Source organism: Rhinolophus ferrumequinum, chromosome 12 (assembly GCF_004115265.2).
Source record: "Rhinolophus ferrumequinum isolate MPI-CBG mRhiFer1 chromosome 12, mRhiFer1_v1.p, whole genome shotgun sequence".
Taxonomy (NCBI): domain Eukaryota; kingdom Metazoa; phylum Chordata; class Mammalia; order Chiroptera; family Rhinolophidae; genus Rhinolophus; species Rhinolophus ferrumequinum.
In genome coordinates this window covers 82,791,626-82,818,025 of record NC_046295.1, presented here as the reverse complement: position 1 = coordinate 82,818,025, position 26,400 = coordinate 82,791,626, and the positions used below count along the sequence as shown (strand labels likewise).

Genomic DNA, 26,400 nt, shown 5'->3' with positions numbered 1-26,400 from the left:
TGCCCTCCGGCCTGTGCCTCTGTGTGGGGAGTGCGCCTGCAGTGCGCTCTGACACCCACTCAGGAAGGCCGCGGCTGTACCTTTCCCCATGGGGCGCTCTGAACCAGCCTCCCCCCTACCCCAGACGATCAGGCACTCTGCGGGGAACCGCTCTCCCCGGGACTGGGAGGCACGGGAGCCGCTGTCTGGACTCCCCGTCCTGTGGCCGCTCTGTCCCAGGAGTTCTGGAGCTGCTGTCACATGCTCAGCTGTGGCCCTTCATCAATCACACCAGCCACCAGGTGGGCCTAGCACTTCCTGTCACCTAGCCCTTGTGAATTCTTCATGTCAGTAAGAACACACCCTGCACACACTAACATCTGGCCCAGCCTCTTCCAGCAGCTGGGCCCTGGGCACAAATGCCCGGTGCTCTCCCCACCAGCATTTGCTCCTGCCCGCCCGCAGGGCTCGGTCCATCGGGCTTCCCATTCAGGACGGTGGCTTTCCTCCAGTGTCAGATCTTCAGCAGACCAGAGTGAAGAGTGAGGCAGTAAGGGGGCTTCGTGACAGGGGACTGGGCGGGGAGCCAGTTGGCTGCTAAGGACATGGCAGTGGCGCGGGGGCGTTTGCCGAAGCCAGAGGCCAGCTTCTGCAGAGAACCCATCCCTGGTCCCTGGGCCCCAAAGGCAGGTCAGCATTATGGAGCCAAGTCAGGGAAGGCGGCTTCCTGGGCGGGCGAACGGGGACGAGAGCCGGTCTCCACAAAGCCTGACTTCCCGGCGTCACCTCATCCCTGATATGTGTGGGGTCTGAGAACAGAGCCCGTCTCCCCCCAATCTCCTGAGTGTGTATGGAGAGGTGTCATCATTGTCTGAAGGGGCAAAGGGACCTAGGCTCTCGCTGCTCTCCAGCCCAACTGCCCCATGCCTGTGGCACGTCCGTGGCAGGCCCGCTGGAGCCTTCCTGGGACCCTCCGGGAGTGAGCCACTGGCCTCTCCTCATCCCGAACCCTCACTAGGTGCTGCTGCCCAGAAACCAGAGAGATTCGGGTCCTTCCCCTGGTGCGGGCGGACTCTGTCTGACCAGAGGACACAGGTGCCCACTCACTCTTTGGCATTTCCCTTCCTCTGACTTTCTGGGGCTCACGTCCATGTTCTCTCCTGACCCACTGAGGGTAAGCCAGTTCATAACTGTAAAATTCCTTCCTTCCAGAATACACACTGAGTTTCCTTTTCTCAACCACACTGAGCTGCAGCCCACAAGCTCTCACAAGGATGTCGTTCACTCATTTATTCACCGACTTGTCCCAAACACGACTTTAGATGGCAGATGGCTGGGATGTACCAGTGAAGAAGAGAGATAAAAATCCCTACCCTTGGAGAGCTCTTACTAGAAAACTCCACGTCGCTTTCTACTTTGATCCGCGAGGTGTCTTCTTTGGTTTCTAAACATTAGCGACGTCAGGTCTGGAGAAAGCAGGTGCATGGTTTTGTCACTGGTTTCATGTTTCCCTGTGTTGAGCGGAGACTATCAACTCCCTGCAACCTGCTGAGGTTTCCTCTGTGGCCTCAATGGAGGCCAGTTGTGTAACTACGTCCACCTTCACTTACTCTAAAGGTGCTCAGGAACAGCGGGTGCCTGGACCACGCCTGTGCCACACTCACGGCCGCACTGCCCCTTACCTCCTCCTCAACCCGCTTGTGTGTGGCGCTTCACTTCTCCCTGGAATTCGGTGTTGATGTTCTGCCACTAGACGCGATGAGCTCTGACACTGCATGTCCCCGAGGTCCTGCATCACTACGCACCCCTAGCCCCCCCCTTTGTCTTCCACCCCCAGTGGAGCGCTTGGAAGCGGCCTGACACGACTGCAGCAAGAGCTGCCTGGGTCAGTGAACTGGAGGGAGACTGAGAAAACATCCAGAATAAGAGGGGAAAGGGATGAAAACACGAGAAAAGATGCTGAGGACAAGAGAAAACTCCAGGAGACAGGTAATACTCCCATTCCCTCATCTTTCTCATGGTTTCTATTTCTTCTTTTTTGTCTTTGTCACATTAAACACTGTGTTCTCATTCAGATATCCTTTGTCACCGATGTCTTGGAGCCAAATCTATCTGTTGCATCTGAGGGCTCTGGTGAAGGCTGTCTCGTCGTGTGGCTCGGCTTTTCCCCAGAGCCCACCTTCCAGCGGCGGGGTTCTCTGGGGATCTGGCATGCCCTGGCTCGTGGCAGTCTTCCTGCACAGCAAAACTCCGCGCCCACTCCTGTGGGACCTACGAGCTTCACAAGTCCGGGGCTCCCACCCATGACGCAGCCTGGCGGCTCTCTTTCCTCATGAAAGGTGCCTACCCCCGCCCCTAGGGCCGCAGCCTCAGCCAGGCTCCCTAGTTCCTGGCTGGCATCTGGAGCTTTCCTGGTCCTTCCCAGGGTCCTGGTCACAGCTCCCAACCACACAGGCCCAAGGTCAGATGAGCAGCACAGGCCCAAGAGGCCCCTGGGCGATCACGTGTGATTCGTGGGTTTTCACTGAAACATAAAAACCCTCTCCTGGAACCCGGATTCTCCTTCTCTCGACTTCAGCGATGTTTTAAAAACTGTTTTGTCTACAGGAGCCATATAACCCAGCACTTGTGTCTTTGGAGCAGGAGCAGGACCGTCGGCTCACCCCCACCCCCACCCGTGCCAGAGCCTCCCATTTCACGTGTGGGTAGTATTCTGGGTATTCTCTGGGCCTGGTGTCTTCCTCCCTCAGGAAGGAGGGTGCTTAGCAAAACCTGCATCAGAATCCCTGTTGCACAGCCCTGTACAAACGTCACTGTGGGCGCCTTACAGACACACACTGGCATCACCAAAGAGCATGGAGGGTCGTTCACAAACGGTCTGTAAACAGACTGCATTCTGCACTCGTTTTCCAGCCCCAAACTAAGTTCCAGATGTTTCAAAACAATTGTAGCAGGACCAACAAAACCTTAACCATTCTGAGACTTAAGTGAAGTCACAAATATTTCTCACATTATCCAAACACTGTCTAAGTCCAATTTGTTCATCAGACAGAAAGCAGGTTAAGCACATGCACACCAGTCTCAAATGTTTGCACCTTCACGCCTGCAGCCCCGTGGTACTCGGGGCTCAGGGTTCCTTCCTGGCACCAGCACAGGCTGTGGTGCCAGGCCCACGCCACTCACCCTCCAGTCTCATCTGCTCGGGACAGTAGTAGTGGACCACGGCCAGGAGGGCGGCCCCATCGCTGCTATCTCTCATCAGATCCTCCAACAACGGGAAGTAGGGTGGCTGCCTCGCAGACAGGTGCTCTCGGCGGTAGCGCACCTGCAGTTGATAAAAGGAAAAACGGTCTCTACACATGATGTGCTTCACTGCCACCTATGTCACAGGCAGACTGTGACATCTAGAATTAACACAATGCCCTCTGGACAATGCTCAGAACAGCAGCCACCGCATGATAAAAGCTCCAAATGTCTGGATCACATACTTTGCCTGAAACACATATGTCAAGATCCAGGGAACTGAGCTTCGTGGGTACAGGGGGGTGACAACAACTAGCTGCTGATGACCCCTGGGCCATCTCACTCAAGAGAGCCGTGGCCCAGACAGGAAATGAGGCAGAAGGCACAGACACTACCAGAAGCCAACAGACTATAAACACAGGAGAAACAAGTTAAATGGTGAACAGCCTAAGCAGGGAAGACCCCGCGTTACTGTCACTTGTCTCAGTGTTATCAGCACTCACCTCGGCCAGTAACACAAGTACAGAAGAGCACTGATAATATATTTGAGAAATTTCCGAAAGCCGGTTAGACAAAACGTTGTCTACTACATCAACAGCCCGTCTAAGAAGTGCAACGAAGCATCAGGAACCTGGATGCATTCAAGGTGCTACGTAAAATGCCTGTTTTCTCAGCGTCTCCGGACTCCGCCTTCAGGGGAAACCGTGGGCACAGGTCGTGCTGCCCCAAGCCCCCGGCGCCACCCCCACAACTGGGTGTCAGTTTAGGTGTGTGCAGACACACGGGCCGTCGAGGGATGGGAAGTCAGCACAGGAGAGTGTCCCAAACGTCCCGCTATCCCCTTGCATTTCTGCATTTTCATAAGACAGCTTTAAAACCTGGTGTGTCCTGCAGCCACGTTTTCTCCAGAGGAGGAAAATACACAAGACAAATCAGAGGAAGAAAACCAGCTGTCTATATTGACGACTGTGGATTTCTCAGTGCTGTAGGAGTTCAACCCAAAGAAAAACGGTCTCTCAGCAATCTAGAATTTCAAGCCGTCACCTCAATAAGCACAGAGCGTAGCATCAGCAATACTGATATTTAGTATAGAACATGTCTAACGCATCCTTCTGAAACCAGGACTAAGGCTTAGCTCATGTGCCTGACATCCGTTTGCTGAACTCTTTAACTTGTTTCTCGGGCTGCAGCACAGGCTCTGACGTGGACACGCCCACTGTCCCGGCAGGTCCTGGCTCCAGCATGCAGGTGTGCAGGCATGCGCCAGGCCAGCTCCCACACGACAGACAGACAGACAGACAGCACACACAGTGACCGAGCACAGCATGCAGTAAAGCAAATGGTTTCTCGATTGAAGATGGATGGTGTGAATTTCAAATCAGGGAAAACACCAAACTACAGGGCCCAGGGGGCTGTGTAATTACCTTCCGGTCGGGTTTGTTAAGCCTCTCGGCTATAGAGCGTTATGGTGAAAGCTCAGAACCTGCCGTCTGACCAGACCTTTCTATACTCATCCTCATCAGCCTACCTGTGGGACACTGGAGCCCGACAGGCAAGGCTATCAGGCGCTAACAGGAAACCTGAGTGCTCTTGGTCAACCTTTCAGTTGCTATAAACTCTCATCTGAAACCTTACTTCCTAGAGGACAGCTCAATTTTTTACTACGTCCTCACTAAAGCACGTAACTTTTTAATATTTAGCTCTTTGGCCTTCAGGATTCAAGTTGAAAGATATGTAAATATTCACAAAAACGCTTTCTTCTTTGTTGTTAATAAATTTCAAAGAGAAGCAAAATTGACCGTGAGCTACCAGTAGACCATGTGCCCCTCACACGGGTCCACCCTCCCAGCTGTATCCCTCGTCTCTCCTTCACGAGAAGAAATTTTAACATATCCAAGTGGTTAATGGAGTCTGCAAAGCCCTGAACTCCAGACCTGCACTTGGAAATGACACTCTCGCTTCCAGAGTGGGTGACAGCATAGAAGCAAATCACCACCTTTCACCTTACTTTTTATGGGAAAACTCACACTTCACGTTAACTTGGATTCTAGAAAGCCTGTACTTGTGCTGACCTGACGCAGGCCCCTGCGTGGGGCGGAGCAAGGGGATGGCCCTCTCCCACCGTGCAGGGACAGGCCCTCCCTGCCGCATGAGCGGGCGCCCTCCTACAGGGCAGCCACCTTCCCGATCAGACGCCCCAAGCTACAGTTACTGCAAGCTGGCACGTTCACTCACACCACTAGGGACGGTGACACGGGACCGACCCAGGAGCTTAGCGGTCGGTCCTGGTGTCTATGAGAACAGAGAACAGATCCTACCATTTACATTCACGTTCATCACACAGTGATGTGTCCCAAGGAGAAACACAAAGACTACCTGTAAGATCCCCTAAGAAACGGGCAGACCACTCTGTGCTCTGACATGCAACTCAGAACTCCAAAGCGCCACGTTATGAAGCCCTCTCAGGCCAGAATCAGGTCACCGCGCGCACTGCACAAAGCGTAATAACAATAGCAAGGAGGACATTTAAACAAAGGAAAAGGTTCAGGTGGTGCGAGCTAGTTTGAATGGAAGCAAGTGATTGCAACAGGATGGCGCGGATGGCGGCTGGCGCACACGGAGTCACTTACAGGCACTAACTTCCAGTACCACTTGGAGGGAGACTGCTGAGAAGCAAGGGAGGAAGGCAGGAGAGGAGCATCAGCGTGTGGGTCCACGTGTGGACGGGCGTTTGCACACTTTCATGTCTACACGCGAGGTGAGGTGCCCTCTGAGCAGTCCCACCGTCCAGCGCCCGTGGGCCTGGACGTTCTATGTTACCAGATGCCTGAAGTGGAAGGTCCCAGGCGCTTCTACAACACTAGCCTCAGCGGGGCAAAGAACACTCCAGAAACTCGGCACAGGGTGTGCACCAAAAAGGACGGATGCCAAATGCAACTCGGGAGGGGCTCAGTGCATCGTCTTGCCCATCTGAGGGACAAGGAACAAAAGCGGGCACGGGGGTGGTGCCCACGGCACCCCCCCAGTCCAAGAGTGGAGGGAGGGAGCCAGAGGACGCCGGAGAACACAGACATAGCCAGGCCACGTCGTGCAGACGTTCAAGTCATATATGTGCTTGGTAAAAAATAGTAATGTCAGGGAAAGAAAGGACGGAAATGACCGAATGCACAGACAGCATGTGCGTCACTCCATCGGCTGCGTGGTGCTGCCCCCCGCGATGCCACGCAGCCTCCCGGACCTGTTCTCCTCACTGCTGACCTCTAGAAACTACTCCCAGTGCCCTGTATGTCCCATCCTCAGGCTTCCCAATACCTCCCAACACCCCCCCGCCCCCGAGGTTAAATATAAGACCCCCCCATTGCCAGGGAGAAAGGGCGGCAAGCTGCCTTTCCCACTGCCACAGAGGTGCCGCGCCGCAGAGCCAGCCTGCCGGGGCGCAGGAGACTTGCTCCTTCCTTGTGAGTACAACTAAAATAAAGAGTAAGCAGGTGGTAGACGTGGCCCAGGCCTTTCCGACGGGGAGCAACATGAACTTGGTGCTTTGCAGACTGCAGTTCACCCTTTACCTTCTGATGAGCGGGACTCTCCAGTAACTGCTGTTTTAACTTAACTTCTTTCTCTGTTATCTCTCTCATTTTAAGATTGACCTAAAGTAAAAGAAAAATGCATTAAGAAGGCAATTGCTTTCTCACACTGGTCACCATGTCACCACCCAGAGACCCCACCTCCCTGTTAACTCTCTTAGACACAGGTATTACTGGGCCCATTACACGTAAGTGGAAACATATGCACCCCACGTGACCTGCAACCGGTGTGACCCGGTATGGAGACCTCCCGCCTGCAAGCAGTGCCCCCACCTCCGGCCGGCAGAGAGCCGGTGCCCGTCCTCTGCCACCATCCACAAAGGCCGCTGATGAAACAGCCTGACGGGGGCTCCCACAGTCCCGGACCATACCAACACAACACTGAAGTACCCTCTCCTGGAATGAACAACTCAAAGGTCAAATCAAAATTGCAATTATAAAATAATACCATGGAGGAAAACACTGGTTGGCACGCACGGTAACGTGGGCAAGCTATCAACAGATGAAAGGCACAGAGGTGGGTTGTTTATTATTACACATGAATAGAGACATGAACTCAGGCTACTCAAATCAAGAAGGCTGAAAAGTTGTTTTTTAAAAGAAAAATCAATATAAATTTAAAAATAAATGAATTAGAAGACACAGAAAAACGGATGGGTTAAGTGGTAAAGCAAGTATTGTACAATGTTAATTGTAAAATCTAGGTGGTGGGTACATGGGTGTTCTCTGTGTAACTCAACTTTTCTGCACGTTTCAATTTTTTCATAAAAAATGTTGGGAATAAAAAAATGCCTTTGGAAAATTAAGCTAGATAGCTTCCTAACATGGAAAGGATTTTCTCATTAGATTGTTGGTGATGTTAATGACGTAATTTTTGTTTTTATTAGTTTCAGGTGTACAATGTACTAGACATTTATACCTCTCACAAAGTGATAATCCCGTTCCCCCAATCTACTACCCTCTGATATCATATAAAGCTGTTACAAATGAATGTAATTTTTGAAAGGTGACAACACTGGGGAAAATCTATGCAACTCAACGAAAAAATTTCTAATGGACCAATACATAATGTTACAAAATCATCAGTGAGTAAAGGGCCAGGAAGAAACAGACTGACATAAGAGGGTACAGAAAGCTGACTGATCTAGTAACTAGAATATATGAAAGAATTCTTACAACAATAAAAAGACAAGTTATCCAACTCTAAAGTGGGCAAAGGATCTGAAGAAACAGGTCTCCAAACAAGATCTAGGAAGGGCCAACAGGCACACAGTCACCAGGGAAATGCAAATCTAAACCACAGGGAGACACCACCTCACACCCTCCAAAGCTCGGGAATAAGTGCTAGCACGGATGCTGACAGGTGTGCTGGTGGACACCTGAATGGTTCCACTGCTCTAGAAAACAGTCTGCCAAGTCTTCAGAAGTGAAACACACGACCCAGCAGTTCTACCCCTAGAAAAGTGAAAAGCTATCTACCCAAGAAAAGATATCTACCCAAGAAACGTGAAAACATACCCCACCAAAACGTGTCCTTGAATGTTCACAGCAGCTTTATTCACAATGGCCAGAAGGTGGAAACAACACAAACGTGTCAGCGGAGGACGGCTAAACCATACCAATGATTCGGCCACAGAGAGGAGCGAGGTGCTGACATGCTGCGACGCACATGAGAGCTGAAAACATTTGCTAAATGAAAGAAGTCAGAACAAGAGGCCACAGACTGGATGACTGCATCTACGTGGAGTGTCCAGAACAGGCAAACCCACAGACAGAAAGCAGATGAGTGGGGGCTGGGCGGGTAATGGGCATGAGCTGACGCGGACAGTTTCTTCTGGGTGTGACAGGTATGTCTGGAATTAACGGTAACAGCTGCACAACCCGGTGAACAGACTAAAAACCACTGAGCTGTACACTTCAAACAGTGATTATAGCATGTGAATTATATCCCAATTTTTAAAAAGTCAATTGATAACTTTCCACATTGCAATTAACCTTCCAGAAACTACCACTTGTCAAGTTTTGATGCAGAATCAAAAAAAGATGTGCATAATTATCTGAAAAGATTATGAAATAGTCTCCCCTCTTCCAACTATGTATTCATGTGAAGCCAGATTTTCTTCACACCCTTCAATAAAAACAACAGACTGTAACAGATTAAACTGAAAAGCAGGTAAGAGAACCGCTGCCTGCCAGTGAGACAGACAGGAAAGAAACTTACAAAACTGTAAAATGCCACCGCTTCTTTTCGTTTCAGAAAATTGTTATTTTTCATATAAAATACATTATTTATGGTAACATGACATTTTTTTTACTAAATATTTTTAAATTTTCTTGTTCTTAACTTTTAATATGGTAAATATTGATAAATTAATTTTTTAATTGTTTGAGGTCCACAGTAACTTTTAAGAATGTAAAGGGTGCCTGAGACCAAAACGTTTGAGTGCTCTATCTATACAAAGGCACAAAGAGCAACAAAAATTAAAAATGTGGATAAATGTTATTCTCCATTTTAATTACTTTAAAAGATAATAAACCATTGAAAGCAAAATTAACAGTATCTGGAGCTGTCATAAAACGAATGACAACAGCAGCACAGAGGACACGCCCGTGAAATGGCATTACTTTATCTGAAGGCAGACATGGTAACGGAGAAATGCATATTGTAAACCTTAAAGTAGCCTCTACGAAACACTGGAGGCAAAATGGAATACTAAAAAATACCCAACCCAAAATAAGCCAGAAAAGAAAAAGAAAAAATGAGATAAAGCAAAAGCAGACATGACGGTAAAATCCAGCCATCTGGATAACCACACTAAATGTTGTTGGTCCACACACTCCAACCATAAAACCGGAGTGTCAGAGTGAGTAAAGATGTGAGAAAACCATACGGTATCCATAAGAACCTCGTTTTCAGTAGAAAGACAACACGAGGTCAAAAATAAAAGGAAGGGAAGAGCTCTGCCTCCTACACACTAGTCGTAAGGACGCTGGAGCAGCATATTAAATGACTACACTTCTGGGACCAGGGTTATCACCTGTGTGTGACACAGACAGACATTTCATGATGACAAAAGGGTTAATTCATCAAGATATAAATATTCTCAAAGTGTGTAAATGTAATAACAGACTGAAATAGATAAAGCAAACACTGACACATGACACAAGCAAAAGATAAAACAGTTATAGCGAGAGACGTCACCTCCGCTCCCAGTAACTGAGTGACGGCCAGAAGACGCCAGATCAACCACCACCAACCAACCTGAACTTACACTTACAAAGCCTCCCCCCAACCCAGCACAGCGCAGCTTCTGCTCGCGTGCACGTGAAGCCCCGTGAGACCCCACCCCTACACATCCCCATGCACCACAAGGAGCACGTTGTCGGACCACAGGCCAGGTAAAAACAGAAGCGATGCGAGACACTTAGGACCATCCCCACCTGGGGAACAACACTACGAACTCCTGGACAAGCCACTGCGAAAAGAATCTGCAAGTGAAATGAAATATTTTAAGGAGAACAAGGAAACCACAACATGTAAAAATGTGCAAGGTGCCACTAGAGACACTGCTTAAAGGGCGTAATGGCTTCAGAGGCTTCTGGAAGGAGTAAAGCAAGACTTAAAGAAACTAACTCACTTTCTACCTAACAAACTGGAAAGGAGAGCAAATTAAATCCAAAGAAGTAGAAAGAAAAAATAATAAAGGCAAGAGGAGAAATGAAATAGCAAACAACAGAAAAAACTGATAAAAACCAAAAGCAGAAAACGGGACATCACCACAGATCACACACATATTAAAAGGATAATAAACATTATGAACTTTATGCTAATGAATTTGACAATTTAAATAAAGCTGACAAATTCCTCGAATGTCACAGGTTACTGAATGGACACAAAATTAAATAGAAAAACCTAAATACCTTACAAGCATACTAAAATAATTAAAATTCCTAATTAAAACCTTCCCGCTAAGGAAACTCCAGGCCATGATTCCATCAAAGATTTAAGGACAAAATAATACGAATCACACACAAACTACTTCACAAAATAGAGGAGGAATATTTCCCAACCCATTTTCTGAGGCCAGCATTACCCTGACACCAAAACAATAAAACACACCTTACAGGAACACGTATCCAACAAAGCACTTGACGTGTGTGTGTGTGTGTGTGTGTGTGTGAGAGAGAAAAACAAATTCTTATTGCTCATTAAGACAAACAACCCCATTAAAAAGTGGGCCAAATATTTGAACAAACGCCTAACAAAAGAATCCACACAAACGTCTCTAGTCATGAAGGAAACGCTAAGTGACACTATCTGGAGACATGAATGGCTAAAATGAAGGACAGACTCCACCAGAAGTGCTGGCAAAAGGGCGGGGCAACTCCAACTCTTTTCTCTTGCTAATGGAAGCTGAAAATGGTGCAATCCCTTTGGCAAATATTTTAGCAGGTTCTTCTCAAGTTAAAGATATACTTACACGACCTGGCTATTCCACTCCTAAGTATTTACTCAAAGAAATGAAAACATACCTGCACAGAAATGCCCCTCGCAGCTTTATTCATAACAGGCAAACCTGGAGGCACCCACCTGTCCACCAACAAGTGAGTGTGTAAACAAACTGGTCTGTTCATACAACGTGGCTCTACCAGGCGTAACCGAAACGACTGACAGACGCAACGAGGTGACTCCATTTCGAACACTTTGTTCAGTGAAAGAAGCCAGACAGAGAACATACCACATGATTCCATTTTTATCAAAACCTAGAAGAGGCAAAACTAACCTCTCGTGAAGAAGGCAGGTCAGTACCGTGTTTCCCTGAAAATAAGACTGGGTCTTATATTAATTTTTGCTCCGAAAGACACATCAGGGCTTATGGTCAGGGGATGTCATCCTGAAAAATCATGCTAGGGCTTATTTTCCGATTAGGTCTTATTTTCAGGGAAACATGGTAGTTATCTGTGCTGGGGGTGCAAAGGAGCAGGAAGGAACTTTTTCCAGGTGATGGAAATGTTACCTTGATTGTGAAAGTCACTTGTCAAAAACGCAAAGAACTGCATCCATTTATTGCATGGAAGTCATATATCAGTAAAGCTGGGTTTTGTTTTTTAAAGACTAAAGCAACTGGCTGGGCATCGATAAAAAGTAAAAAGCCACAGCAAGATGGTTCACGGTAAAACCCAGAACTCCTGGGACAGAGCGACCACAGGACGGGGAGTCCAGACAGCAGCTCCCGTGCCTCCCAGTCCCGGGGAGAGCGGTTCCCCGCAGAGTGCCTGATCGTCTGGGGTAGGGGGGAGGCTGGTTCAGAGCGCCCCATGGGGAAAGGTACAGCCGCGGCCTTCCTGAGTGGGTGTCGGAGCGCACTGCAGGCGCACTCCCCACACAGAGGCACAGGCCGGAGGGCACCGGGGCAGCCAGGGAGGAGGCAAAGGGGTCCCTAAGGCAAGTCCCGGGGGACAGGTGTGCCTGAGGTCTATATAGCAGACATCTCTCGTGGGGTGGGACAGCCCCGGAAGTGATGCCACACAGAAAGAGACTCGTAGAGGTCACCTAACAGGCCCCACTCTGACTCCAGAAGTTACTGAAGGGGATGAGGACCCCCCCCAGCTGCAGACAAACATGAAAAGGAAGCGAACCCCCAGAGGTGTCCTCACAGGTGGGAAGCAGGCCAGGGTGCTGCGAGGGAGCTTAAATCTGCACCCAGGTGCAGGCACACCGCAGGACTACTGGGAACAGTACTTATGACCAGTGTTTCGGAGACTCCCGGCCCTACTGGGCGTCAGAGAACTGATGCCGGAGAGAAGTCTCACCACACGCTCACCTGGCAAGAACCCATGCCTTCCTACGCACGCAGCAATTTCCGAAGGAAGGAAACCATTAGCATGGCGAGGTGGAAAGCTTCCTGGGCATCAGGGAGCCACACCTGAGACTAGGATGGGCGTGGGAAAGGCTTCAGGAAAGCCCACTGGGGCAAGTCTTCGAATACAAAGGATGTGGGCGTGCATCTCGTCCTGCATCTGGGAAGTTACACCTGAGAGGAGCCCCACAAAGACATGGATCCCCAGGGAGCACACCTGTCTGACGCTGGAGAGAAACTCCCTGAAAGCAGCAAGGATGGGGAGCCCTGGCCACTCAGAGCTCAGCCAGCCTCGGAGGGGGCACATGATGGAAAATCATTAATGTAAGAAACTTATTCATACGGAAATGCCAAGAAAACAGCAAAACTTGGGAAACACCGAATAAAAATATAAATATTGGGCGAGGGAAAAATAGAGATGAAAAACAGAACGAGTATTAACTCCAGGAACAACGGTGTGGAGAAGGGGCAGGAGCTGTGAAAAAGTCACACCCAGTCATCGCAGCGTCAAGTTCAACTACAGCTCTGACCCAGCGGCCCGTGTGACCAGGGCAGAACAGCGAGGACCGGAGGGGAGGGTCCGTGAGCTGAGTCACCGTCTCTCCTAATCTAAGTCAGAGGCAGACAGACAGGTCAGAGAGGGCGTGTCTTTAAAATACGGGGTAAATAACCAGAACATTCGAGAGAGCAAACAGCGATGTCATGGCACTGTATGAAGATCCTCTGCGGTCAGCCCAACGCACAGACAGAGACAACAGGCACTTGGGAAAGTCAGTTACAAAAACATGGCAAATGGACAATACCCTTTACATGTATGAGAAACCTGAGCAGATCAGGGGAAAAAAGGAACGTAACCCTCCCCGAAGAAAAAGGAGAGCAACCCTCCCCAAGGAAGTATGACCAAACAACAAGCAAGCAAATTAACAAAAAGAAAGGTAACTAGCCAAACACATACTCTCTGTTTAATTTCACCCATCGTCCCTCCCTGCCCCCCTCTGTATCTATGGGTCTGTGTCTGTTGTTTATTCATTTATTTGGGGTTTTTGTGATTCCACATATCACTGAAATCATACTGTATTCTCATCTTTCTCCATCTGACTTATCGCACTCAGCACAATGCCCGCTTGGCACATCCATGTTGTCACAGATGGCGAGATTTCCTTTTTATGGCTGAGGAATGTTCCATGTGTACATGTCCCATCGTCTGCTGATGGACACCTAGGGCTGTTTCCACATCTTGGCCATTGTAATGTTGCAGTAAGATGGGGGTGCAGACATCTTTCTGAGTTAGTTTTTTGTTTCCTTCAGACAAATACCCAGAAGAAGGACTGCTGAATCATATGCTAGTTCTATTTTTAACTTTTGGAGGAATCTCCATACTGTATTTACTGTTTCTCAAATTTCAACTTTACCAGTGAATGAAAAAATGAAAGTCAAAGACACTATTTTTCACCTTTCAAATTGGCAAGTATTTTTACATAATATCCAACATATGGGAAGACCTGGGGAAAAAACACTTGCACAAACAGTATGAGGAAAACAGTACAATCTCTATGATCAGAAATTTGGCAAAAACTGATCAAAAGTCTTTAAAAATGAACCTTGGCTAAACTGCAACCATTGCCCACCAGACACGAGTGGGAGGGAACCCGGGGTGGCCGCCCATGGACACCCAGCTTAGAGCAAGACCTCGGCAGACGGCCGTCCCCAGAACGCCCTCGGGGAGACGCTCACCACGTCTGCCCGATGCAAACCTCAGCTCCAGTCCGATGCCAGAGAAGACCCACCTGTGCTTTTAAGTCTACATATTTACGCCCAAGTAAGTAAAAACTATGAGCATTTATACCCAACTACACTTATGGGTGGTAAGCTTATAGGGAATTTACGTTTTGTTCTGTTTGCTCATTCGTGTTTTCTAAATTTTCTGTAGTAACCAAATCATTTCCTTTAGAAGGCAAAAAAATCAATAAAAGTTTTTAAAGGAAAAAGCGAAGTTACAACTTGACCTTCTGGCCACAGGCAGCTCGTGCTGAGACAGCACAGACATCAGACAGGCTTGGCTCCCCTGGAAGTGAGCTCCAGTCCTGAACCGCTCTCTAAGCGAGTTCTCGCGGTGCTTCCCACACACACAGCATTATGCGAAGCCGGGGACGAGTAAGGTGTGGCACCCGCCACCAAGGGGCGACCTCATGGGCACTGCCAGCTTCTGAGTGCAAACCAGGACCTGACGGTCTCTCTACCCACTGCGGCTCGACCTGCCCACCCACTTGAGTTCCCAGACCCGCATCAAGGCAGCAGACCAAGTAAAGGCAGGGCCAGCCCTCGCAGCAGTCGCCGTGCACGTGACGCACGCCTTGTCACTGCTGCAGGCGGCCCCTCCAGGGGGCCACGCTCGGCCACCGATGTGCACCCCCCATCTTACAAAGCCCTCACGTTCTGAAGTACGTGCAGGCTGCCTCCTGGAACGCCCTGAAATTGTTTGCACACAACTTTGCAAGGAGCTGCTCAATCTTTCGTTTCCTTTGCTTTATTAGCAAAGGGTTCCTAACTGAACATCTTCTTGTAAATAAAAAGGATTAATAACCAAAGGGCTTTGGTAAGGTAATCTTATAATCACATGCTACTAAAAACAACCATTCTTTACACACTGTGTATGAGAGATCCCACTGGAAGCTTCTAAACGGAGCAAACGGCATTTAAGATGCAGGTTTTCTCCTCATCAAAATGCCGTCTCACACGTGCGTCCTTTAACGCACGTACTAACAGGTGCTCAAGACACAAACAGAAGGGACTGGTACCGCTGCACACTCACCCCCGCTCACGCCTCCTCCTCCCCGAGCTCAGGACAAGCGCATGCATCCCGCAGCCCCGGGCCCCCAGGGCCCCCCAGCAGGGCACTCACCTTGTTGATCCAGAACACCATGGCGTCCTCCAGGTCGTACGGAAGCTCCTTCGAGGCGCTGAAGGTGGAGAAGCGCTTGACGCTGGCCACCACCTTCTCGATGCTGATCATCCCCACGGTGTAGGCCATCATGAGGGCGTCCACCATCGCCATGTGAGCGCCCTGCGAGCAGAGCAGCCATCGGTCACCCGCTGTCTCCCTATCTCCCCCCGGCGCCCGGTGGCAGGGAGGGCTCCGGCCCCTCCTCGCCTCCCGACCGCCCGGGGGCAGCCTCGCTGCGGGGCTGTGGGTGAAGGTAGAGGGAGCCCGACGCGCCCGACGCCGCACCCCCGCCCGCCACAGGTCCGGGAAGCCCCGGGAGCTGCTCTGCGCACTCAAGCCGCGCCAGGCCTTCATGCCGCTTCTCCTCAGAATCTGCGTCACATCCCCATGACCCACCAGCCATCGTCCACAAAGTCCAAGAATTAAAAACGGCAGCGCACAGAATGGCAGCGAATGGCCTAAACAAAAGCACGCAGGAGGCATCCCCCAACGGCTCAGACCTGGAATGGTCTGGAAAAGTCATGTCAGGGGTGTGGCCGTCAGAGAAGGGCGGGGAGGGGGTGCAGAGGGGACGGAAAGGCATCTACCTCTACTGAGGCACAAAAATGCTCGCCAGATACACATGAAACAACCTGAGAACGGGCTCAACGATCACATATCACATCTGCAAACAGGCCACCTCCCGATGCCTATACGAGCTGCACGTGGCCCGGCTGGCAGAGCACTCACGACGGGACAGAGGACACGAAGCCGCTCTTCTCCCCACTTGCCAAAACAGTCAATGACTCAGTGACACATGATGCAGGAGGCCACCACACTCGACCATTCCACACCTGAATTTCCGGGCCAACTCTGCCTCGCCCGTGACGCTGAGCTGCAGAGGGACAGCTGGTGACACGGCAGGCTGCTGCACCACAACAGAGCCCGTCACACCAGAGCCTGTCACCGTCCCCAGAACATGCACATGACACACTAGGGCTGGGGGTGCGGGGGCTGCACGGGCCACTCACCATCTTTATGGGGGCATGGCTGAGGTCGGGGTCCGTCACGGGGGTGTCATCGCTCTCCATCACGTAAATCCCTTTCCGGGACAGGGCCTGGATGACAGACTGGTGTCCCTGTAGGGCGGCCACCTGGTCCCCTTTCAGGATGAGGCTGCAGACGCGGCAGTACAGCTCACTGGACAGCAGGAGCTTGGTGACCGGCGGCTTGATGTGCTCCTGCTCGTACTGGTCGATGTAGAAGGGGTCCCTGAGGTCCTCGGGAATGTTATCTGGGCCGAGGGAAAGGTGACATGTCAGCATGACAGGCAGCCTCAGAACGCTCAGAGGACACAGCTGCCAAACGTAACGTGGGCACTGATAGCCTAAGAAGGCCCCGGACACTTCACGACCCCACCACCTCCTCGACTGGCACACTGGCTGCACACACCACGTGGGGGACACGGACCATGCACGTCACTTAGTGACTTCACCATCATGGCCTCTGGAGCAGCTTTCCTGACACAGGACAGCGAGAAGCAGGTGTGGGAGCCCCGAGGGGCTTGTGGGGCCAGAGGGAACCCAGATGCAGTCGGCTAGGACTGCTCGCGCCTGGTCATACCGTGCACCCTCTTTCGGATGGCAATGGGAGATGACAAGAAGTCACACACCATGGTCTTTACAAGAAGAGAGCACCAGGCCTGCTGCCACCGTGACGAAGGCAGAACAGCGGCAGGAGGCCTTCACCTTTGGACCAGGTGGCGTTAAACTCGACAGGAGCCATTTTACCTCAGTGTCACCACAATTCTATCAAATCAAGACTCTGTCTCTATGTTACATATGAAGAAACTGAGGCACAGAGAAAGTAAGCACTGTGTCCAGGGTCACGAAAGGCAGAAACCAACTGTGAACCCACAGTCTGATCCACAGCGTCTATGCCACCCACACAAATACACCAGCCAGTTGTGTGAAGCTGGGGACCCCACTTCCTGGATGGCTGACACAGTCTCCCCAACTGTGTCCCTCACCCTTGCTCTGCAAGATGTCAATCGCTACCCCCCAAAGGGGGACACCGCTGGCAAGTACACGGGGAAATACCACGTTAAAGAGCTAAGCTGACGTCTAACATGCCCCACGCCGAGACCGCCCCCACGATGCCTTCTGGAACTAGCCCGCCTCCGGAAGACTTCAGATAGCCTAGTACAGCAGTGCCCCCTTACCTGTGATTTCAGTTTCCGCAGTTTCAGTTACCCCGTCAACCATGGTCCGAAAATATTAAAAGGAAAATTCCAGAAATAATCAAGTCATAAGCTTTAAATTGTGTGCCATTCTGAGCAGCGTGATGAAATCTCGCGCCGTCCCACTCTGCCTGGCCAGGGACGCGCAGCATATCCACGCCGTGGACACTCCCCGCCCATTAGTCACTCGGCAGCCACCCCCAGGACCAGATGGACCGTCGGGGGATCGCAGTGCTGGTGTTCAAACGACCGCTAAGTTACTTCACGGCGGCCCCAAAGCACAGGACTGGTGATGTGGCGATGCCCATACGCCCGAGAGGAGAGGAGCGCTTACTGTAAGCGACCCGGTGAGCGGGGAAGAGCGAGGCACTGTGGGAAAGCGCCCACACTCACACCCGTTCCTACAGTGTGCTTGGGTAACGGTCCTCGTTTACGATCAGTTACTGCTGTTAACCTCTTTCCTGTCCTGATTCACGACTTAAACTTCAAGAAGGGGACGTCACGCACTGCCCTGGTCTCAGGCACCCCGAGTGAGGGTCCTTGAGCATGCGCCCTTGGATAAGGGAAGTGACTCTCCAGACCCACTGGTGGAGGAAAGCCGACCCCAGCCCTGAGGGTGGCCCAGGCTGCCGGCCGCACACCCTCCTCCACCCTGAGCCTGTCCAGGTGCTCCCACCCTCTACCCCCGGAGCCTGCGACTGCAAGTGATGCCGCCAGCCCCGCTCTGCTTCCTCCCGCTCCCCTCACTCTCCTCACAGGCGCCAGACCCGGGCCTGCGGCTTCGCAGGTCTTCTCAGCACTTCACACTGGTGCTCATTCCTACCAGCGGTGAGCAGGGCTGCTGTTTCTGCAGCACTTCAGTCTCTGGCACTGTGTGCACGTCTCACTGGAGCTCCACGGCAGCCCTGGGGGGCTGGAGGACACCCCCGGCTTAGTGCATGCATGTCACCCTCATCGGGAATCATCTGGAGCTTTGAAACAGAGCAGAACATACCAACAATAAAGAGGTCCGGGCACAGAGCACAGTGGGGAGAGTCCTGCTTTCCTCAGTGATGTGTGAGCAGGGAGCTAGGGAGGGAAGGGAGCTGTCCCAGGGGACAGACCGCAGCCTGGGAGGACGTGGGACCTGGTTCCGAACGGGACGGAGTCAGGGGAGGACGCTGAGCCAGGAAGGCCCACGATCCTATTGCATTTTCGTAAGTTCATGCCAGATGCTGGGGGAAGAATGCAAGGGTCACTTTCAGCAGCAGCAGCCCCGCCAGCCAGGGCTCGGGTGACAGTGTCAGGACATGTCCTCTCCCCCGTCTTCCTCTCCATGCCTGTCCCACCTCCATCTCCTCTGCCAGCTCTCTCACTTCTCCAACCTCACGGCCTAGGCAACCACAGTCAGTCTCTTGGCTTAAAGGACTACGTGTACGTGGTCACCCCCAAACGCACATCCTGACCCCAGCCACTTCCCTGGGTGCCTGTACCCCTCTGCCTCCGTGAGGGCTGCACCTGGAGGCCCAGTGGCCCTGGAGCCCAGCGTTCTTGGAAGTGAACTCGAACGCGTCCCAAGCCTGGCCCTCCTGCGCTTCGTCTCACGGTCAGCGGCTCAGACCAAACGCTGTGGCATCGCCTGCTCATCCCAGCTGACTTTCCCTTTGAAACGAATCCAGCAAATGACAGCCTCCCATCACACCATGGCCACCGACCGCCACCTCCACCTAATCACCCTCTTCTTCCACATGAATGACTGACGGGCTCCCCGCGAGGGAGCAGGGACCTGCACGACTCAGGAGACAGAGATCCCTCCAGGTCATGGCTCTGGGAGGAGGGGACGGGACACAGGTGCAGAAAGAGGCTCCCTGGCACGGCCAGGGAACAGCGACCGTGGCTCTGAAGCCGGCTTCTCTCTGACCACCGACCCAGTAGAAATGTTTCCACAGGGCAGCCCACTTGGTGGAACTCTCAAAAATGATATAAACTGACTCACAGAATCAATTTGTGAACTGTATGTGAGCATGAATACATGAATATGAATCATATCGATTCACATCAACTACAAACTGAAGACAATGAGCGGTAAGGGGAAAGGCTGCATCTACCACAGGCAAACGCTCCGGACGACGACAACGCGGATGCGACGTCCATTCTGCTGAGGGCACCAGCCCCTGCCCTGAGACGGGCTCAGTCAGCTAATGACGCGCTTCCGTGAAGTCCGCGAGTGCAGGGTTTTATGCTCAGTTCTGAAGTGTATTTAAAAGAAAGCCTCTCTGTAAAAGCCTCCAACCTATTTCTAGTGGCTTGGTTTTCATCTCCCCTTAGACCAGTGAGACCGGTTGGGAGGATTATTCCTTTGTTCAGCAGTTCTTACTGAGCACCAACGTGCAGAAGCCGAGGAGGAGGTGACGTCACTGCTCTCAGGAGCGGAGCCCTTTAAGTGAGACATCTGAGACGTCACCAGTTTCCACACAGCGGCTGGGTGCGCCCTGGGGTGCAGGGAGCCATCCAGCCCAGCACCGTGGGGGTGGGAGGGCGGAGAAGCTCCCCACCCAGGAAAGGAGGCAGGCAGGACATGGGGAAATGACCCCAGTGAGAGGCTCCCGGGAGATGGCACGCTCAGGGTCGCATGCAGCAAACGGCTGGATATGTCGGTCACTGAGTCACTCAGCGGGTCCCCACGGGGCACCCAGCGCACGCCTGCAGAGGACAGACTGAAGACGCCAGCTGAGGAGCTCTGAGGGCCCACAGAAAGGGACAGGACCAGTCCAGGTGGGTCGGAGAAGCTGGAGGACCCCGAGACACTCCCTGTTGGGGCTGCAGAGCACAAGGGTGGAGGACCAGCGTGTAAAGCCAGGAGAAGCCACGTCTCCTGGCTGTGGCAGGAGAGAGGGAAGGAAGGAAAGGTGGTGAAGCGGCAGATAAGCATGTGGCGGGGACACAGGGTGAAGAAATGCCCAGCAGACACCTGCTGGAAAGCAGGAGGCGGGGCGTTGGCTGGGCAGAAGTGCCCAGGCGAGAGGGCACTGACATGCACCAATGCAGGACTGCCTGCTGACGGACTGGGCCAGAGCCTGAGGGACGGCGCCTACGACACGGGCTTGAGGGAGAGTGCTCTGCAGTGACATCAGCCTGTCCTCCAGAACCCAGCAGGCAAAGCAGGCTCAGTCGTGTGGCGGCTGGAGATCTCGGGCAGGTGTGTGGGCACGTGACAGGACGGCAGCACGAAGGATCGGAGGATTCTGACAAGCCTGCAGTCCACAGGGCTCGAAGCCCAAGGCAGAAGCACCTGGCAAAGGGCAGAACAGAGGGGGGAGCCCAGGGTCCCTGGAAGGCAGGGCAGTGTGTGGGCTGAGGGTAGGACCCAGGCACACATCTGACTTGGCCTCCGGGAACCTCAGCGCCCAGTGTAATTTCCGGACACTGAGACGGCCGGTCTCCTGGGACTGGGTGGGGACTAAGTTAGGCATGTACGTAAGTCACGTTGCAGACAGCAGAGGCGGGAGCTCAGTAAGACCATCCTAGCTATTATTCTTAGTATCGACACCACTGTCATGAGGTCAAAAAGATGTGCAAACAAGCACTCTCCCAGTGCTGTGTCACAACTTCCCCACCCTGTCAACCGAGGCCACATCTTGGTACCCAGGGCAGGATGAGGGAGACGTGGCAGCACACAGGGGTGGCAAGGACCCTGGAAAGGTGCCTCCATCGTGGCCACCCCAACCTGAGGCCTCCAACTCAGTCTGAGGGAAGAAAAGACTGCGTAGCCACACCACACAGTAGGACAGCGCGTCTCCATCACCTGGGAGCTGTCCAGCCCCCCCCCCCCCAACTATCAGAATGTCCTCTGGGTACCCGGCAGTAGCATTTGTACCGCAAATGGAGAATCACCACTACATGTGCTCCAAGGTGGATTCTCGTGAAAATAAGCACAACTATAATGCGAGGGAAAAATGACCACGGGGCTCCTAATTCTGGATCCCGACCCCGGTGCTGGGGGTGCCAGTCAGCAGAGAAAGAAGACCGCCAGGCACTCACTGCCCGTCCTCCCTACCCCAGGGGAGCGGAGAACATCCCCATGTCCCAGCAGTGGCAGTAGCAGGTAGGTGGCACCCCACAGATTCTCCTCTCCCCTTTGCTCAGCTGCAGGGAGCTCCCAGGCTCAGTTAGTTTGTAGCCAGAAAACCAGGAAGGGGAGAGCCCTGGGAAGCCCTGGGGGCTGGGATGTCACAGAGGTGAGCGGCTGGAGAAAGGGATCCTAAACCTGTGTACACGGTCCTGGATGACCCAAGTGGCCCATGTGTGACGCTAACTGGACCCAGCACAGCAACGCCTTAGAGGACTGAACTGGAGCGCAGCTCGCACACTGGTGTCCGGCGCACAGACAGACGCGACGGCAGCACGGAGGCTCTGAGCGCTCAGACAGCGGGACTGCGGACATAGAGGGGGGCCACCAGGACTCGCGGCCTCAGCCAAAGGGGGTGGTGGCGACCTGACCTGCATAAAGATCAGCGGGACCCAGAGTCTCAAACATAAGCGTCACATTGGCCAAGACACAACCCAAATTGACTCAACAAAGACAACAGAGGGAACTAGGGTTTTCAGGTGAGAATTCCCACCCGTTCTCAGGAATTTTGTTCGCTTTCCCAATCCCAAATCCTGAGAAAGGTTGGTCGGGAAATCGGGAAAATCGGCTCCTTGAACCCAGGTGGTTGGTAGTAGCGGCCGTCACTTTGTGGAAACAATTCATCTGGAGAAGAGAAGTTTGTATCTCGGCATTTAAGAACGGGAAAGCGAAAACAATTCCTGAGAACGGGCGGGAATTCCCGCCTGGAAACCCTAGAGGGAACCTGCAAGTCCCGGGAAAGGCAGGCGACAGACCCAACCCCACGAGGACCCAGGTATCAGAACCATCTCAGCGAGCCGCTGCTGGCAGTCTGTATAACCGCGCTGGCAGAAGGAAGGGCGGCTATTTAAATGAACAAAAAAGAACTGACACAAAACCCTGAGGAGCCCGGGGAGAGAGTCCCAGGACGGAGGGAAACCTGAGACGGACGGAGGGCCAGGCGCTGGTGGGGGCGCGGCAGCCGGGACATCAGGACGCCGGGGAGGGGAACCCGACTCGGGCGGGAAGCGGACCCATCCACCCCGACACCCCGTGCTCCTCACCTCCATTACAACTCACTCGGAGAACAGCTCTTACCAAGGACGGTGCCAGGGAGAGGGACAGACTTCCCAGGGGCACAACAGTTCAGTGGGAAGGTGACAAATGGCAATGGTTAAGCACAGGCTCGAATGCCAGCATCTCTCCAGGCTGAGGCAACTCACCTCACTCCCGCCTCAAAGACTCAGGCACTAACTGCCCCTGTCCCCAGACAAGCGTCCCCACATGCTAACATCCCAGGGCTTCCAACACAAACAACGGCTCAGGAGCACAGCCAGGGTGTCTGTACCTGGCAAGGGAAGATTCAGGACCAAGCAGATGCCAAATAAACAGTAGTACCTGTGGACTCAGTGGCCCGTGTTCTCCCAGTAACCGCAGGGCAGGCTGGGGTGAGCTGACAACATGGTGAAGGGTCACCAGGCCAAGTTCACGGGGAAACTGCAGTCCAGAGACCCCAACATCCTGATACCACTCTCACCTGAGGGGGCGGTCTAGCCCCCCCACCCCTACCCCCAGGGGGATCTGTCCATTCCAGAGGTGACAGGGAAGAGGGTAAGCTGCATTTCTGGCACCTCCCAAGTTATAAGGACAAAACATGGACTCCAGGGCCTGACAAAGGGAGAAAGGGACCCTGGGAACCTCAACGGCTGCACCCTAAGAGCAGGCACGAACCTGAGGCAGTGTAGCCCTCCAAAGCAGCAGAGCTGTGCTGAGTGTCTAGAAGCACACATAACCTTTCCTGGAGGAAGTGCCATCTTAGGCCTCAAATGAGTCCTACCATCTTTCTAACACATTATACCTTCAGTGCAAGTAGAAAACAAGCAGATAAGCAAAACGACAAGGCATCCTGACCGAAACCCAGAACAATAAAGGACAGACACAGGCTCGTGGACCTGTGGTGCTGCCAGGCTGCAGTCAGCCAAGTGACCCCAACCAAAACTCTGGATGGAAGACCAAAACAGCCACCTGGGGATCTGAAAGGTAAACCAGAGCAGGCAACCTGGGCGAGAGAGACGGAGCTTAAGAAGCCCCACTTCCGGGGTGCTGGCTCTGTTTCCTCTTCCTCCCCGGCTTTGACCAAGGCTGACTCAGGACTGTGCGGCACACACACAGCCAAATGCTGAGAGAAACCCCATCTTTCTGGCCAGAGGAGCAGGAAAAGGGCCCTGCCGGCTGGACAGTAGGGTGCAGGGAGGGGGGAATTCTGGGTTTTAGTTCCCTCTTTTCTCGTCCAGCCTGCCGCAGTCACAGACCTGCAGAGACAGCGCAGGCAGCCAACGTTCTAAGAGAAACTCATCTGACTGCCGAGAGCAGCCAGCAGAGGGGCCTCAGTGGTCCAGACAGCGTAAGGGGTGCCTGTTACTTTTCCTCTCTTCTGTCACCACCATATGGCCCCAACAGTGGCCCCCGTTGTGCAGAACTGCACAAGGACAGCACAGGTAGCTCAAACTGAGTGAAGCCGTGTCTTTCTAGTCACATAAGGAAGAGGGGGTTCTTTGAACCATAAAGTATGAGGGGAATTCAAGGAGAGAGCCAGAAAGGGGACCCCTAATTCCGTGTATGAACCCACACAACCCTGGGCTCCCTCCTGAGCTGCAAGTGCGCAGATTAGCCTAGAGAACTGAAATGACCTTGGAGCCCCGGCCCACAAACGCTGAAACAGACTGGTCAGAACCTAACACAGTTTACTGCAGCCCAGCAGCAAAACCAACCACCAAAAAATATCACCAGTATCCAAAAGATTTTAGCAGGCCCCGGAGAACTGTCTCACAATGTAATATTCCAAATGTCCAGGACACAGTCCATAATTACTCAACATAAAGAACCAGGAAAATGTGACCAATTCTCAGGAGAAAAGACAATCAACAGATGCCAACCTCAGAGGACCTGCATGTCAGACTCATCCAAGGCCTTGAAGTACCTAACATGACCAGGCTCCATGAATTAAAGGCAAGCACTTCTGAAATAAATGGAAAGACAGAAGCTCTCTGCAGAGAAATAAAAACTGTTTTTAAAAAGGAACTAAAATTGCAGAACTAAAAAATATAGTATCAACAGAAAATTCAACGATGTTCAACAGAAGAATGAAGACGACAGAGGAAAGAATTGGTGAACTTGAAGGTGGGTCAACAGAAATGATCATTGAAGAGCAGAGACTGAGGTGGCGGAGACCCCTTGGGAGGCGGGGACAGCAGCACAGGCCTTACCTCTGTGTCACTGCAGACAGACTGGTGCACAAGAAGCAGTTGAGTAAATAATGGCCAAAATCACCCCATATTTGGTAAAAGACACCAATTTACAGGCTCAAAAGCCCAGATAACCCAAAGAGAACCAACGTGAAAAAAACTGTACCCACATTCATAATCAAACTGCAAAGAATCAAGGATGAAATAACAGCACCCCCTAACTAGAGGTATCAGCCACATATTTCAATGACTATGAGGTCTGACAACTAAGTTCGCAAACTTGTTGCAACGATGTTGCTAACCCTTTTTGATATCAGAGAGATTATTCATTATGAATTTGTACCAACTGGACAAAGTTAACCAAGTTTACTATTTAGAAGTGCTGAAAAGGCTGCGTGAGACAGTTTGATGACCTGAACTTTTCACCCACAATTCATGGTTCTTGCCTCACGACAATGCACCAGCTCACACGACACTGTCTGTGAGGGAGTTTTTAGCCAGGAAACAACTGTACTGGAACACCCTCCCTACTCACCTGATCTGGCCCCCAGTGACTTCTTTTTTTTACCTGAGGATAAAGGAAATATTGAAAGGAAGACATTTTGATGACATTCAGGACATCAAGGGTCATACAACGAGAGCTCTGATGGTCATTCCAGAAAAAGAGTTCCAAAACTGCTTTGAAGGGTGGACTAGGCACTGGCGTCGGTGCATAGCTTCCCAAGGGGAGTCCTTCGAAGGTGACAGTAGTGATATTCAGCAATGAGGTATGTGGCACTTTTTCTAGCATGAGTTCGCAAACTTAATTGTCTGACCTGATATGTTTAAAACCATAAAAGGGGAAAAAAAGATTAAGAATTTTGGCACAAAAATGGAAATCATGAAAGAAAAAAAAGAAAGAAAAAAGAACTTGGCAGATTAGAAAAAGAACCAAGTAGAAATTCTACAACAGAAAAATACAGTAATTAAACTTAATTTTATACAACGTTGAACGGCAGATCAGAAGAAAAGAAACTGACAGACGATGTGTCACAGAAATGTGATTGGAGGCCCAGAAAGAAAGGAGAGAAAATATGGGGCAGAAACAGTATTTCAACAAATAATGGACAAGTATTTTCCAATACTTGTAAAATTCATGAAACCTAGTAGGATAAAAACGGCAATTTACACACCAAAGAATATCACAGGAATACTGATGAAATCCAAAGACAAAGAAAAACCTTTTAAAGCAGCCAGAAG

The 26,400-nt window shown here is 51.7% G+C and overlaps 1 protein-coding gene across 6 annotated transcripts in view; it reads right to left on the bottom strand.

Annotated features, from left to right (window-relative positions):
• The window catches only part of CAMSAP1 (calmodulin regulated spectrin associated protein 1), a 57,169-nt gene that overhangs the window by 20,817 nt on the left and 9,952 nt on the right, over nt 1–26,400 (bottom strand). For 3 of the 6 annotated variants that reach the window (XR_004424622.1, XM_033122609.1, XM_033122610.1), the window contains 5 exons: nt 16,622–16,884; nt 15,570–15,731; nt 6,789–6,869; nt 5,853–5,888; nt 3,163–3,304 (listed from right to left, as the gene is read on the bottom strand). Coding sequence is in view for 5 of the 6 variants with exons in the window: in XM_033122609.1 (XP_032978500.1) it covers nt 3,163–3,304; nt 5,853–5,888; nt 6,789–6,869; nt 15,570–15,731; nt 16,622–16,884 (684 nt within the window). In the remaining variant the exon portion in view is untranslated. The remainder of the gene's footprint in view (nt 1–3,162; nt 3,305–5,852; nt 5,889–6,788; nt 6,870–15,569; nt 15,732–16,621; nt 16,885–26,400) is intronic. The other 3 variants (XM_033122613.1, XM_033122614.1, XM_033122612.1) reach the window with 2 other exon arrangements.